Genomic DNA, 17,026 nt, shown 5'->3' on the forward strand with positions numbered 1-17,026 from the left:
CTCTAGCGCCCAAGGAAACTGTAGTTTCTCATTTGCTGTGAAATTCTGTTTGTTATTAAGGAGAACTGTAAGACCCTTGATTGTTAGTGAACTGAAAAGATTGTTCTCTTGCGTGTGTGTTCCTCCTATTACAGTCACCCCATCAGTGCCCCCTTTAGTGTTGTGCCCTGGGATTAGGCAGAGGAGAGATAATCAGTCATTCATGGTATGTTCTTTGCAAATAAAATTTTCACCTGGCCAACCTCCCTCAAAGTTCATACTCAGTGTTTCTTCAGGAGTGTGACTGACCAGCTACTCCCTTCAGGCATATCTCCCATCCTGGTGACACCATCAGCCATTGGGAACATGAGGGATATGGGTGAGTGAGGCTGGAATATGGGGGTGGGGACAGGATGGTCATCAGCTGAGATGGGTTGTGAGCTTTTTGATTTGGTGTGTGTGTGTGGTGTATGTGTGTGTGTGAAATATGTCAGTATGTGAATATGTGTATGGTATATGTGTGTATTCCTGAAATCGTGTGTGTGTGTGTGTGTGTGTGTGTGTGTGCGCGCGCGCGCGCGCTGTATGGGTGTGGGTTCACTCTCCTGTGAAGAAGTACATGAGACCAGGCAGAGGTCAGAATGTTCTCCCCAATTGTTCTCTCTCATATTTTATTTTACTTTAGGTTGTATTACGGTTCTTGTGCAGGGAAAGTGGTTTCAATTGGCAGTGAATTGTTAACTGATAATGATTAGAGAAGGAAAAATGAGTTCAGCCAGCCCAAGGGTGGCTCTGTAGGTTGTGAACAGAACTCATGCAGGAGAGACCTAGTTCTGGTTTTTCGGACCACAGCCAGCAAGCAAGGGAGGGTCAGTGCACATATTATTGACCGTAGAGGTTCTCAGGACAGTGGTTCATAGTGACCAAGTGAGTGACCTTTACTCACCATGCACTCACAGTCTTCAGAGGGACCAGCCTCTCTCTTGCTACTTCCCCAGAAAGAAAGAAATTAAAGGCATTGATGCCTCCCTCAAAGAAGTAATGGACCCCTATATCCATCATATGCCCACCCCAAAGGTGAGCCTGAAGGGGAAGCAAGGAAGATTTGTGGGGTCCTCCCAGCAGCTGAGTTCAGGGTGGTACTTGAGAATCCACGTGAAAACAAGCACTTTCTCCCTCTTTCTCCCCCCCACTCTCTGTCTCTGTCTCTGTCTCTCTGTCTCTGTCTCTCTCTCTCTCTCTGGATGAAGTTTTTGTAGAAACTCTGCTCAGTCGCTAAAGAACAATGGGCACAGTTGCTTTATGCTCTTGGCTGGAGTATCCCAGATACAGTGTCCCTAGAGGAGGCAGGAGTGGGTCTAGAGCCTCAGGCACAAGGACACAGCAGCCAGCCACGCAGCCTTGGGATGCTTGTGTCCAGTCCCTTGGAAGGCTGAGGCAGAGATCCATCCCGCTCCCAGCACCCTCTAAGCCTGAAATGGGCCAGGGAAGGTACTGGTTGTCAGCCATCAGTGCCAGGCTAGAGGAAGGGTTCTGGGTGTAGGGAGAAGAACCCAGGTAACAGGTCAATCTTCTAGGAAAGTAAACAAAAGGCCACATAAATAAAGATCCTCTTTATTTTTCGACAAAAAGAATCTTACTGAGCTTGCTGTTTCAGCTAGACTGGCTGGTCAGTAGGCCCCTGGGATCTGCTGTCTCCACCTTCCCAGGTGCTTGGGTTCCAGGCACACCACACACAGTGTTTACACGTGTTCTAGGAGTCAAACATAGGTCTTCACCCTTGCACATGCTTGTACATCACCCACTGAACCAGCTTTGCAGCCCTTAGATGGGTTTTATTGTAGTTTTAATTTTTTTTCCTGCCAGGGAAGTATAGTACAGTGGTTAGTACTAGGGCTGTAACAGCATACTTCCTAGGTTCAAATCCTACCCCATCTATCATGGAACTTTTTATAAAACCACTCAACAAGCTGCAGATAACACTTAATGGTGGAGTACTTGCCTAGCTTGGGCAAGGCACAGGATGCTATCCCTAGCACTGATAATAAAGAAAAACATATTTTATTGATGTTATAATAAACATACAAACAGCTGTACATATATAATATATACAACATCCTGGATTTACAAGTACAAACTCATGAAGCTATCTCCACAATTCGCGATAGAAACATATCCTTCACCTCCTTGAAGCCAAACTTTAAAGCAAAGCTTAAGGATGTTAGGACTGATGCATGCAACAGCAAGAGGCTGGAGAGAGGGCTCCAAGGTTAGGAACTCTTGTTACTCTTCCAAAAGACCTGAGTGTTTGCCCGGCTTCCTGTTGGCCGACTCACAACTGCCTGTGACTTCAGCCTGTGGGAATTCAATCCCCCTTTCTGGCTCCAGCTGGCACACACAGATGGCATACACACAGTCACATAAATTTTTTTTAAAAAAGAACACTGTTGTGTCCATGGGGGTCACACAAAGATGGGGACAGACAGACAACCAACATCTAATAAACCAGAAGCAAACTTTATTCCAGAAAAATTTTTTTTAAATTAAAAACAAATCTCCATGAGGCATAAAAAGTTTATCAGCTAGCTGACACCACAGTCAAAGATGGAGTTGTAAGGCTGTGGCAAAGGCTGGTTTTTGAAGTCCTCCTTTTATAGCAAGCATTGGGTAATAACAAAAGAACTTTCACAATCTCAAGGTAAAACTCAGATACAAATTTCCTTTCTTTGTAATTTCCATTAACAGAGTTTTTCAGTTAAACTAGTGTTTGTATTTAGCCCATCGTTTCCCCGGTCATTCCTTGATAGTGTTTACCAAGGCTCTGCACCTCCACTGACTGCCAGTTTCGCATAGCAGGGAAGGGTATGGGACAATATAAAACCAAAAAGTCAAAAGTCACATACATCCCATCATTTAAGAGTTAACTCAGCTCACATCAATTTCAGGTCATGAGTGGCGGGGGGTTATCTAGAAGCTGACACTCAGTTTGCAGAGCGACCCTAAGTTTGCAGAGGGCCACTTCAGCCTCGCAAATAGAACTATGGGTTGTAAAGCGGAGTAACCACTGTTAAAAGTTAATCCTTAAACTGCTGAGACAGCTGCTGACCGCCTGCTCTCATTCTCCTAAGCTGACAACTTTATATTTCTCTATTTCGACATTCTTATTTCTGGATTCTACATTTCTATATTCTTATTCTTAGACTCTTCAAACACTAACAGTAAATCCAGCTTCTATGGGACAGTGTGGTGCATACCCACTATTTTGGCGCTCTGGAAATAAGGAGGATCGGGAGTTCAAGTCTGACCTCACCTTGTAGGCAGAGTTTCCCCTCTAGACCACCGATCAGCTCTGTCCTGCCAGCTGCTCCCCAATTAACCACACAGAGACTTATTATTAATTATAAATTCTCAGTCGATAGCTCAGTTTATCATTAGCTAGCTTAACCCATTTCTATTAATATATGTGCCGCCCCGAGGATGTGTTTACCTCACGTACCTACTTCCTATCCTGTTCGCTCTGCATCCCATGGCGTCTCCTTGGACCCTGCCCTTCTTCTCCCCAGCATTCTCTCTGCCCTGAAAAGTCTGCCTCAGCATAGGCCAATCAACATTTTATTAACAATGAGAGCAGCATATCTTCACAGTGTACAGAAGGATTATTCCAGAGCATCACCTAATATTGAATTCAAACTTAGAATCAAACCCCGTGCTTTGTGAACACTAGGCAATCAAGCACCTACCAGCTGAGCTGCATTCCCAAGCCCTGGCACCTCCATGTTCTGCTCATCCTTGCCAGCATCAGCTTTTCCCCTCTCTCTTTGGGTACCTTCTCTCTCCTTTGAAGGGACCTCCTGGGATTCAGGTTTTATCTTTGGAAGAGCAGGCTGAACAGACAGTCATGTAGATCTTTTCAGTGCTCGCCCTGTGCCTTGACTCTATCATTTTGGCTCCCCTTCAACCTTTCTTGGTGTGTAGTGGAGACCGCAGGAGCTAAGCACTGAATGCAGGCATGAATTGTTACACACCCTTGGTCTGCGTGGGGGTCATTATCATCTCTTCTTCACACTGTTTCCAATTGTTAGTTTTGAGTGGATCTTTGTATTATTCAACTGAGCTTTTTGTTATTTTGTCATTTTAGATAGGGTCTCACGATGAAGCCCTAGCTGGCCTGGAACGTGGTGTGTGTAGAAGGCTGGCCTTGAACTCACAGGCATCCACCCTCTACTGCCTTTTGAGTGCTGGTATTAAAGGCACGTGCCAGCATACTTTGCTGTTTTCTTTTGAAACAGGCTTGAGTAACACAGGTTGGCCTTGAACCTATTATGTAGCCAAGGATGAAGCTAGAACATTTTTAATTGAAAAAAAAAATTTTTTTACAGGGGCTGGAGGGATGGCTCAGAGGCTAAGAGCACTGACTGTTCTTCTAGAGGTCCTGAGTTCAATTCCCAGCAACCACATGGTGGCTCACAACCATCTGTAATGAGATCTGGTGCCCTCTTCTGGTGTGCAGGGATATATGCAGATAGAATGCTGTATACATAAATAAAACTTAAAAAAATTTACATTGTGTGTGTGTGCGTGCATGTGTGTAATCATGCATGACACAGCAAAGGTGTGGAGGTCTGAGAGCAACTTGTAGAACTGGATTTTCTCCTTCAACCATGTGGGTTCCAGGATCAAACTCAGGTCAAGTTTGGAGATGAAGACATCTTGATGGCTTTTAAAAATTACTTATCTATGTATGTGTATATTATGTATATGTGTCTATCTGTATGATTATCATGATTATTACGTATGTGGATATGAGTGCACATGCGCCGTGATGAGTGTGTGTGAGGTCAGAGGGAAACTCTGTGGAGGCAGTTCTCACTTCCCACATTCGCGTGGGCCCTGGGGAATTGAACTGAAGTTCCACAACAATGCCTTGTAGACGCCACCTCAAATTTCTGATCCTTTTCCCTCCACCTCCTGAGTTACAGGACAGAAGCTGACAGAAATTCTTTATTCAGTGATGAGATTTGAACCCAGAACATCAAACATACTAGGTAAGCATTCTACAAACTTGGATGCATCTCCAGCCATCTGTGTTCTTCTTTTGCTTGCTTGTCTGTCTGTTTGTTTTGAGACAGGGTCTAACTACATAGCCTTGGCTGGTCTGCAACTTGCTATGTAGACCAGACTGGCCTTAACTTCATAGACATCTGACTCTGCTTCCCAAAGACATGGCCCATCATCCTTGGTCCTTTTTTTAAAATTGATTTTATTGAGACACATATTTTTCGCTGCTTCCCACCTTCCTCTCCCCTTCCCTCCAACCCTCTTCCCTGGTCCCCCTGCTCCCAATTTACTCAGGAAATCTTCTCTTTTTCTACTTCCCATGTCGATTAGATATGTGTAAGTCTCTCTTAGGGTCCTCTTTGTTGTCTAGGTTCACTGGGATTGTGATTTGTAGGCTGGTTTTCTTTGCTTTACGTCTAAAAACCACTTATGAGTAATTACATATGATATTTGTCATTCTGGGTCTGGGTTACCTCACTCAAAATAATGTTTATAGCTCCATGCATTTACCTGAAAAATTCAAGATGGTTTTTTTTCTGCTGTGTAGTACTCCATTATGTAAATGTACCACATCTTTATTATCCATTCTTCTGTCGTGGAGCATTTCTGGCTATCACAAACAATGCTGCTATGAACATAGTTGAGCACATGTCCTTGTGGCACGATTGAGCATCTTTTGGATAAATACCCAAAAGTGGTATTACTGGGTCTTGAAGAAGGTTGTTTCCTAATTTTCTGAGAAATTGCCACACTGACATCCAAAAGGGTTGTACCAGCTTGCACTCCTACCAGCAATGCAGAAGTGTTCCCTTTTCCCCACAACCTCTCCAGCATAAGTTGTCATCTGTGTTTTTCATCTTGGGCATTCTTACAGGTGTAAGATGGAATCTCAGAGTTGTTTTGATTTGCATTTCTCTGATGACTAATGATGTTGAACATTTCCTTAAGTGTCATTTAGACATTTTAGATTTTTCTGTTGAGAGTTTTCTGTTGAGGTCTGTACTCCATTTTTTTATTGATTATTTGTTCTTTTTATGACCAATTTCTTGAGTTCTTTGTATATTTTAGACATCAGTCCTCTGTCTGATGCAGGGTTGGTGAAGATCCTTTCCCATTCTGTAGGCTGCCATTTTGTCTTGTTGACCATGTCCTTTGCTTTATAGAAGCTTTTCAGTTTTAGGAGGTCCCATTTATTAATTGTTTCTCTCAGTGTCTGTGCTGCTGGGGTTATATTTAGGAAGAGGTCTCCTGTGCCAATGTGTTCAAGTGCACTTCCCACTTTCTCTTCTGTGAAGTTCAGTGTGGCTAGCTTTATGTTGAGGTCTTTGATCCATTTGGACTTGAGTTTTGTGCATAGTGATGTATATGGATCTACTTTCATTCTTTTGCATGTTAATATCCAGTTATGCCAGAACCATTTGTTAAATATGCTTTCTTTTTTCCTTTTGATATTTTTTGCTTCTTTACCAAAAATCAGGTGTTCATAGGTGTGTGGATTGATATCTGGGTCTTTGATTAGGTTCCATTGGTCCTCCTGTCTGTTTTTATGCCAGTACCAGGCTGTTTTCAGAACTGTAGCTCTTTGTAGAGTTTGAAGTCAGGGATTGTGATGCCTCCAGAAGTTCCCCTATTGTACAGTATTGTTTTGGCTATCCTGGGTTTTTTTGCTTTTTCATATGAAGTTGAGTACCATTCTTTTGAAGTCTGATAAGGATTTTGCTGGGATTATGATGAGCATTACATTGAATCTGTAGATTACTTTTGGTAAGATTGCCATTTTTACTATGTTAATTCTACCTACCCAAGAACATGGGTGATCTTTTCACTTTCTGGTGTCTTCTTCACTTTCTTTCTTCAAAGATTTAACATTCTTGTCATACAAGTCTTCCACTTGTTTGGTTAGAATTACTCCAAGATACTTTATGCTATTTGTGGCTATTGTGAAGTGTGATGTTTCTCTGATTTCTTTCTCAGTCCATTTATCATCTGTATAAAGGAGGGCTACTGATTTTTTTGAGTTAATCTTGTATCCTGCTACATTACTGAAGGTGTTTATGAGTTGTAGCAGTTGCTTGGTAGAATTTTTGGGGTTGCTTATGTAAACTATCATATCACCAGCAAATAGTGAGAGTTTGACTTCTTCTCTTCCGATTTGTATCCCCTTGATCTCCTTCTGGTATCTTGTTGCTCTAGCTAGAACTTCAAGAACTATATTGAATAGATAAGGAGAGAGTGGACAACCTTGTCTTGTTCCTGATTTCAGTATGATTGGTGTGAGTTTCTCTCCATTTAATTTGATGTTACATGTTTGTTTGCTGTATATTACTTTTATTATATTTGGGTATTCCTTGTATCCCTGCTCTCTCCAAGACCTTTAGCATAAAGGAATGTTATATTTTGTCGAAAGCTTTTTCAGCATCTAATGAGATGATCATGTGGTTTTTATTTTTCAGTTTGGTATGTGGTAGATTACATTGACAGATTTTCATCTGCATCTTTGGGATGAAGCTGACTTGATCATGGTGGATGATGTGTTTTTGGATTCAGTTTGCCAGTATTTTATTTCGTATTTTTGCATCAATGTTTATGAGTGATATTGGTCTGTAATTCTCTTTCTTAGTAATGTCTTTATGTGGTTTGGTTATCAGGGTAATTGTAGCCTCATAAAAAGAATTTGGCAATGTTCCTTCTGTTTCTATTATGTGAAACAATTTGAGGAATATTGTTACTAGTTCTACTTTGAAAATCTTGTAGAATTCTGTGCTGAAACCATTTGGTCCTGGGGTTTTTGTTTTTTGGTTTTTTTTTTTTTTTTGCGAGACTTTTGACGACTATTTCTATTCTTTAGCAGTTAGGGGTCTATTTAATTTGCTTATCTAATATTAATTTAATTTTAGTGATATTTATCCAGAAAGTTGTCCATTTCCTTTAAGTTTTCCAATTTTGTGCAATACAGGTTTTTGAAATATGATCTAATGATTCTCTGGATTTCCTCCATGTCTGTTGTTATGGCCCCCTTTTCATTTCTGATTTTGATAATTTGGATATTGTCTCTCTGTCTTGTGTTGTTTGGATAAAGGTTTGTCTATTTTGTTGATTTTCTCAAGGAACCAACTCTTTGTCTCATTGAGTCTTTGTATTGTTTTCTTTGTTTCTATTTTGTTGATTTCAGCTCTCAATTTGATTATTTCCTACTGTCTAGTTCTCCTGGTTGAGTTTGCCTCTTTTTGTTCTAAAGTTTTGAAATGTTATGTTAATTCACTAGTGTGGGATTTTTAAAAATTTCTTTATGTAGGCATTTAGTGTTATGAACTTTCCTCTTAACACTGCTTTCATTGTGTCTTTTAATTTTGGATATGTTGTATGGTCATTTTCATTGCATTTTAGAAAGTTTTTAATTTCACCCTTTATTTCTTCCTTGACCCATTGATGATTCAGGTAAACATTGTTTAATTTCCATGTGTTTGTGGGCTTTCTGGAATTAGTATTGCTGTTGAATCCTAATTTTAAGCCATGTTGATCTGGTAAGATACATGGGGTTATTCCAATTTTTTTGCATCTGTTGAGGTTTTTTTGTTACCTAGTATGTGGCCAGTTTTTGAGGATGTTCCATGAGGTGCTGAGAAGAAGGAATATTCTTTTATGTTTAGATTGAATGTTCTATAGATGTCTGTTAAGTTCATTTGAGTCATAACATCTGTTAGTTCCCTTATTTTTCTGTGAATTATTTGTCTGATTGACCTGTCCAGTGGTGAGAGGGGAGTGTTGAGGTCTCCCACTATTAGTGTGTGTGTTTTAATGTGTGATTTAAGCCTTAGAGGTGTTTCTTTTACATATGAGGGTGCCCTTGTATTTGGGACATAGATGTTCAATATTGAGATTTCCTCTTGATGAATTTTTCCTGTGACTAATATGAAATGTCCTACTTTGTCTCTTTTGACTGATTTCAATTTGAAGTGTATTTTGTTAGATATTAGGATAGCTACACCAGCTTGCTTCTTAGGTCCATTTAATTGGAAAATTTTTTTCCAACCCTTTACTCTGAGGCGATGTCTGTCTTTGAGGTTGAGGTGTGTTTCTTGTATGCAGCAGAAGGATAGATTCAGTTTTTGTATCCAATCCGTTAGTCTATGTCTTTTTATAGATGAGTTGAGTTCATTTATATTAATGGATATTAATGACAAATGATTATTATCTCTTGTTATTATAGTTTCGTTGCTGGTGATGTTACTTTGGGGTTTGCTGCTGTGAGATCATCAATTGTCTATGGTTTTGTTGATGTAGCCAACTTCCTTGAATTGGAGTTTTCCTTCTGGTACTTTGTGTAGGGCTGGGTTTGTGGCTAGATATTGGTTGTATCTGTTTCTGTCATGGAATATCTTGTTTTGTCCTTCTATGGTAATTGAAAGTTTTGCTTGGTATAATAGTCTGGGCTGGCATTCGTGGTCTCTTAATGTTTTCATAACGCTTGACCAGGACCTTTTGGCTTTCATTGTTCTCATTGAGAAGTCAGATGTAATTCTGATAGGTCTGTTTTTATAAGTTATTTGGTCTTTTTCCTTTGCAGCTCTTAATATTTTTTCTGTATTCTGTATGTTTAGTGTTTTGATTATTATGTGGCGAGGTGACTTTTTTTTTGATCCAGTCTATTTGGTGTCCTGTAAGCTTCTTGTATTTCATAGACACATCTTTCTTTAGGTTAGGAAAGTTTTCTTCTATGATTTTGTTAAACATATTTTCTGTGCATTTGAGTTGAACTTCTTCTCCTTTGTCTTTACCTATTATTCTTACATTTGGTCTTTTCATGGTGTTTGAGATTTCCTGGATATTTTGTGTTAAGTTTTGTTAGATTTAATGTTTTCTTTGACTGATGAGTCTATTTAATCTATTGTGTCTTTAGTGCTTGAGATTCTGTCTTCCATCTCCTGTATTCTTCTGTTTATGCTTGTATTTGTGGTTCCTGATTGTTTTCTAATGATTTGTTTCTATATTTCCCTCAGCTTGTGGTTTTTTATTGTCTCTGTTTCAGTTTTCAAGTCTTGAATAGTTTTTTTCATATGTTTGATTTCTTTTTCATGGTTTCCTTTAAGGGATTTGTTGATGTGTTTCAATTTTGTGTTTGTCTTTTCCTTCATTTCTTTGAGGGAATATTTCAATTCCTCTTTAAGGGCCTCAAACATTCTTCTAAAGTTACTTTTTAGGTCATTTTCTTTTGTTTTATCTATACTTGGTTGTTCAAGTCCTGCTATTGTAGGGTCACTAGTATTTACTGGTGTAGTGTTTCTCTTTGTGGTATTGTATGTGTTCTTACCTTGTCTACCCATCTTGCTCTCTGATTGGTATAATTGAGGCTGTTTGTGACTCCGCTGATCAATCTTCCAGGTGCCAGTTGGATCTAAGGCTCAGATGGTTGCTCCTTGTGGTGCAGTCAGGGCCACAGCTCCAGTTACCCATTGGTCAAGCTGTGTTACTAGAGGTCGCTTGGCACTCCCAGGGTTTGCTCTGCAATAGCAGGGGTCATCTGGGCATGCCCCCACAGATATAGCTTGCTTGGGGCTTTTTCTGCTGAGGTTGCTGCCTTAGGCCTGCTCTAGGAGAGGTCCTGGCTCAGCACCTCTTCCTTCCTCAGCCGTTCTGAATTCTCACAGGGACCAGCAGAGGTCCTGGCTCAAGCCTACTCCCTCAGTGGTTGCTCCCTTGTACCTGCTACTGTAGAGTTCTCTATCTCAGGCCTGGTCCAGCCTAGGTCTCTGGCTCAGTCCTGTTTCCTTAAGTGTCCCTGGTCTGGGTCCACTCCTGTCGAGGCCCCTGGCTTGGGCTTGGTCCCTCAAAGGTCTCTGGCTGCGGTCTACTCCCTCGGAGGTCCCAGACTCATGCCTGGATCTGCAGAGGTCCTGGCTCAGGCCTATTCCCTCAGAGGTCCCAGACTCACACCCAGACCTGCAGAGGTTTCTGGTTCTGGCCTACTCTTTCAGTGGTTGCTCCCTTGTACCTGGTCCTGTGGAGTTTGCTGGAGTCCTGCTCAGGCCTAGGTTGCTGACTCAGTCCTGTTTCCTTAAATGTCCCTGGTTTGGGTGTGCTCCTGCCAAGGTCCCGACTTGGGCTTGGTCCTGCAAAGGACTCTGACTCCAATCTACTCCCTTGGGGGGTCACAGACTCATGCCCGGACCTGTAGAGGTCTCTGGTTCCTGCCTCCGTCATCCTTGTTCTTAATCACAGCAAATCACTTAACATTCTAGGATCTCAGCATCCTCATCTGTAAGTGAAGACATAAATGGTACTACATCCTGAGTGTGGAGGCACACCTGTAGTCCCAGCACTCTAGAGGTCAAGGCAGGAGGTTTAGGAAGTCAAGGCCGTTCTCTGGTACTTAGGAAGTTTAAGGCAATCATGAGCTACACTCATTTGAAACATTCATGTGTGCTCTTGAGCAGACACACACACACACATACACATACCATAATAGAACTTCACAGGCTCTGTAAGAGTGCTCTGATAAGCTACACATAAAATATGCAGAAGAATGCCTGACTAGATCACTGAAATGGCTCAGTGCGCAAAGTATCTTTGCTTTCTCTGGTCTTGTAGTCAAGGCTGATGACCTGAGTTCAAACCCTGGGACATGTACAGGGAAAGAAAAGAACTGATTTCCAAAAGCTGCCCCCTGACTGCTACATGTGTGCTGTGGCATGTATATACCCACACACAAACACGTGTAAATGAAAATTAATTTACAAAAAAAATTGTAAAGAATGCCTGATATTTTGTAAGATGTTCATGCTCTGTTTGTTTTGTAATCTGCTTTTCTCTCTCCTATAGCCTTGCCCCCTCGGCCCCCATGCCGCCCTGGCCACCTGTCTCCAAAACCCTCTGGCTTCTACTACCAAGACAGATGGCACTCAACGTTCTGTTCTAGCCGCTCTTTCCCCACTATAGACAGCATCCTGAACTGCCTGGCTGGCCGCATTGTCTACATGATGGGGGATTCCACCCTTCGGCAGTGGTGGGAGTATCTGCGAGACACAGTGCCCTGTGAGTGACCATGGGGGCAGAGGAGGGCCTGTGAGGACTCATGATGGGAAAGTCAGGCAACACTTACATTAAAGGAGAGTCCCATGCTTAGTAGAAAGGTAGGGCAGGATGCTGGACTTTCCCAAAAGACAGGTGAGTGAGTGAAGGAGTGGGATGTTTTGCTTTGTTCTATGAGACAGCAGGGTCTTACTAAGTACTCATCATTGACCCGGCACAAACTCAGAAAATCCACCTACGTGAGCATCCTGAGTGCTAGAATTAAAGGCATACACCACCAAGCCCAGCTAGGAGTTTGTTATAAAAACTCTCTCTCTCTCTCTCTCTCTCTCTCTCTCTCTCTCTCTCTCTCTCTCTCTCTCTCTCTCTCTCTCTCTCTCTCTCTCTCTCTCTCTCTCTCTCTCTCTCTCTCTCTCTCTCTCTCTCTCTCTCTGTGTGTGTGTGTGTGTGTGTGTGTGTGTGTGTGTGTGTGAAGGCAGTCTCATATATCCCAGGCTGTCCCGGAATTCCATATGTAGCCAAGGATAACTGTTGTGATATTTTGTTCGTGTTCTGATGAATAAAACTTGCCTGAAGATCAGAGGCTGGAGCTAGCCACTAGTTAACAATAGAGGTGTGGAGATCTGTACAGGCAGGAGACAGGAAGTGATATGGCTGAGCGGGGAGAGGAAGTGGTAAGGCTAGTGGTAGACAGGATCTCAGCCCTTTTTCTGTCTGAGAATTTAGAGACGTTAGAGGTGACTGTGGTTGTTCCTTGACTTCTCTGATCGTTCAGCTTTATCGCTGATATTTGACTCCAGGTTTTTATTATTAAGACTAATTAGGATTACGCTTCAGATGACCTTGTAGTTCTGATCCTCCTGTCTCCACCTCTCATGTGTTGAAATTCCAGGCATATGCTACATACACCCAGCTTGGAATATTTCAGATATAACTTGGGGATTGCATGCTAGGCAAGCTCGCTACTAGCCAAACTATATCCCAGCCTGCAAGAATGACATTATTACCAGGGAGTTGCCTTCCTTTTTAGTTAGCCAGAGACCAGGAAAATAGCTAAAGAACAGTGCAACAAACCTTTCAACAATGCAATGGCTGACCATCCAAAAGGAGTCATCTTGAGTTTCTACCTAACATCATCAGTCAGCTTCTTGTGTATACATGTGTGTGCATGTGAATATGTGTGTATATGCTCATGTGTGTGTGTGTTCACATGTATATATGAATTGCCCATTTGTGTAATATCCACGTGTTTGTGTGTGAAACAATTTCTGCTGTCATTCTTAGATACAGCCTGCTATATTTTATTTTATTATTACTATTGTATGTGTCTGTAGTAAGTGTGTGCAAGGTTGTGCTCATGTCATGGAACATGTGTAGATGTCAGAGAATAGCTTCCAGAAGTCGCGTCTTTCCTCCCAGGGATGGAGCTCAGGTGGTCAGGCTTACACAGAGGGCACCTTTACTTAATGAGTCATCTCACTAGCCCTAGCCTCACTAAGCAAGCATTCTATGCACTGAGCCACAGTCCTTGCCGTCATTGGCTCATGGTAAAGTACTGAAGATGCTAGGGTCTCAGTGTCCCTATCTATAAGCAGAGCTAGAAATACTTCTTCAAACTGAGTGTGGCAGTGCAAATGTATAGTCTAGAACTCTGGAGATAAAGTCAGGGATTTACGAAGTCAAGGTCATTCTCAGCTACAAAAAAGGTTAAAGACGGGGGCTGGAGAGATGGCTCAGAGGTTAAGAGCATTGCCTGCTCTTCCAAAGGTCCTGAGTTCAATTCCCAGCAACCACATGGTGGCTCACAGCCATCTGTAATGAGATCTGGCGCCCTCTTCTGGCCTTCAGGCATACACGCAGAGAGAATATTGTATACATACTAAGTAAATAAATATTTTAAAAAAAGGTTAAAGACTATCACGAGCTACATAAGATTTTGTCTTAAATCTAGTGTGCTCATTCACTCACACACACACACACACACACACACATATACTTTATAACAGAATATTTTTTGAGACAAGTTCTCTCTTTAGCCTAGAACTTTCTAAATGGCGAGGCTGACTGTCCATCAAGCCCAAGAATCCTATCTATACCTCGTCAGCTCTAGAGTTACAACCGCAAGACACCGTGTCTGATTCTTTTAAAATATGGGACCTGGGGATCATGCTTAGGTCTTCATACTTGCATAGCAAGTCTCTAGAACTGAGCAATACCCCAGCATGTCACTAGGGGATTACAGGCAGATACTCTACCACTTGTCACCCCTCCTCCAGTGCCTGTTGGGAGATTTCAGGCCAGAGCTCTACCATGCCCCAGCCACACCCAAGTGTTGAGTACTAGCCTCTGATGAACCAGTAAGGGCTAGGGGAGTGCACCTGAGAGGCTCTGGGTTCCACCACCCCCACTTCCCACTCCACCGCCCTCAGGAGAAAAGAAGGAAGAAGTAGCATGATCGTGAGTACAAGGATGATTAAAAATGGTCATATACAGGGCCTAGAGAGGTAGCCCCATGGTTGAGGGCACTGACTGCTCTTCCAGAGGACTCAGGTTCAATTCCCAGCACCCACATGGCAGCTCACAACCATCTATAACTGCAACTTCAGGACCTCTGACACCCTCATGGAGACATACATGCAGGCAAAATACCAATGAAAACAAAATAAGAATAAATCATATATTTGTTTCAAAATGGTCACTGACAGTGACTCACAGCTGCCCATTAGTAAGGCACCAGAGAATCTGATGCCGTCGCCTGGCCTCTGTGGGTAGCTGCACTCACTTGCACATATTGACAGACAGACACAGACAAACATACACTTAATTAAAAAAATTAAAAACAGCCAAGTGTGGTACATAACATCTCCCAGGATCTGGGAGACAGAAGCAGGTAGCTCTCTGTGAATTTGAGGCTATCCTGGTCTAGCCTGTTCAGGTCAGCCAGGGCTACATAGAGAGACCTTGTCTCAAAAACTAAGGTAGAAACTGGGTGGGGTTATACACATGCAGTTCCAGCAAGGAGAAGTAGACGCAGATGGATCGGGAGCTCAGGATCATCTTTGGTATAAAGTGTGAGCCCAGCCTGGGCTGCAACATGAGAAGAACCTGTCTCAAAATACATATACATTTTTAGTTAGCCTGAGTATAGTGCTGCACACCTTTAAGGCCAGCACTCGGAAACAGACAAGCAGATCTGTGACTCTGAGCACACGTCATCTACGTAGCAAATTTCAGGCCAGCCAGGACCACGTCGTGAGACCTTGTGTCAAAAAGAAGAAGAAGGACCATTATTTGTATAAGATGATTCACAACCCTACGTTAATTGTTATTACCATTTTACTACATTTATTTTATTTATTTATTTGTGTGGCTCTACAGACAATCATGTAGTATAGTGTGTGTGAGGAGATCCTAGGACAATGTACAAGAGCTGTTTCCCTTCTCCCACCCTATGAATCTTAGGGGTTCAAACTCAAGACACCAGGACTGTCAGCAAGCACCCTTAATAACTGAGACACCTTCCCGATCCCCTATGTCAATATTTTCTTTCTCCTCCTCTCAACAGCTCTGAAGCCGGTTGACCTACATGTCCAATACCAGGCAGGGCCCCTGATGGCTGTGGACACAACTCGGGGGACAGTGTTGCACTGGAGGGCCCACAGCTGGCCGCTGCGCTCTCGTCGCACTCCAGTGGCCTCCTTGCACTCTGTGGCCAGAGTTCTGCATGGCCTGGCCGGGGGTCCCTACACGGTGGTGGTGCTCGGCATGGGAGCCCACTTCACCACCTTCCCCCCATCCATCTTTGCTCGAAGACTGGCAGGGATTCGGGAAGCTGTGAAAGCCCTGCTGGACAGGGAACCCAGTACTCTGGTGGTTATCAAACTGGCCAATACTGGCTACAAATCCGTGTATGGCAGTGACTGGCTCACAATCCAGGTGAACAGGTTCCTCCGAGCTGCCTTTGATGGTCTCCAAGTGGCCTTTGTGGATGCATGGGAAATGACCTCCAGCTTGGCTCTACCGGACGACATCCACCCAAAGAAGCTTATTGTCCGCAATGAAGTGGAATTGTTCCTGTCCTTCGTCTGTCCCACCTGAGTGCTCCTGAGGGACCTGAGAATGAATGGAGGCAGAGCCTGAGTGAGGGCCATCAAAATGATGGACAGCAAATGATGGGTAGCTGAAGCTACCCCTGGCTTACCCGCTATAACACTCGGCTCACCATATTTTATGCATCTTTCTATGGACCACACGGATAAGTCTAATTTTATATAAATGAGATGACGTTTTACACAGTGTCTTCTGTTTGATGGTTTGTGGTTGTATATGGTGAGCCTGGATCTAGGCTGGCATCCAGGAAGGATCACTAATCCTTTTGTCTCTGTCACCCACAGCCCCGGGCTTACAGCACAAGTTCTTATCAGTTTTTCTTATGTGGTGTTGGGGCTTCAAACTCAGACCCTGATGTTTGTGCCCTTATCCACCCAACTATCCCAAATCACACCTTCACTCCCTTGCTCCAGCCTCCCGAGGGCTGTGGTTACAGCCACTCAACCACCCTGTCTACCACCAGCTTACGCTTTATTTTTAATTAGGTTAATTACAGATTTTACAGTCCGTGAGCAAGAATGCAGATCCCTTGCACTTTGTACCTATAGCTTCTCCCAATGATAACAGCTTGCAGAACTGTGCGTAGTGAGCTATCACAACCAGGATGGGAATGTGGGGAAAACTAAGAACCTTTTCCAGATGTTTCTAATTTTTTGTTTTTCAAGACAGGGTCTGTTTGTGTGGCTTTGGAGCCTGTTCTGGAACTCTCTCTGTAGACCAATCTGGCTTCAAACTCTCTGAGATCCACTTGCCTCTGCCTTCCAAGCGCTGGGATTGAAGGCATGAGCCACCACCACCCAACTGATGTTGCGACTTTTCACGGTACATTGTCTAGCTGACATGGCACCAG

The 17,026-nt window shown here is 42.9% G+C and overlaps 1 protein-coding gene across 1 annotated transcript in view; it reads left to right on the forward strand.

The window, feature by feature from the left end:
- LOC119825395 (NXPE family member 3-like) overlaps positions 1-16,215 on the forward strand; it is a 54,721-nt gene extending 38,506 nt beyond the window's left edge. Inside the window, exons 3-5 of the mRNA XM_038346240.1 lie at positions 276-358; positions 11,857-12,069; positions 15,632-16,215. Of these exons, the coding sequence (XP_038202168.1) occupies positions 276-358; positions 11,857-12,069; positions 15,632-16,164 (829 nt within the window). The 3' untranslated portion in view covers positions 16,165-16,215. The remainder of the gene's footprint in view (positions 1-275; positions 359-11,856; positions 12,070-15,631) is intronic.
- Positions 16,216-17,026: the final 811 nt, after the last annotated feature.

The sequence above is a fragment of the Arvicola amphibius genome, chromosome 10, assembly GCF_903992535.2.
Source record: "Arvicola amphibius chromosome 10, mArvAmp1.2, whole genome shotgun sequence".
NCBI lineage: Eukaryota > Metazoa > Chordata > Mammalia > Rodentia > Cricetidae > Arvicola > Arvicola amphibius.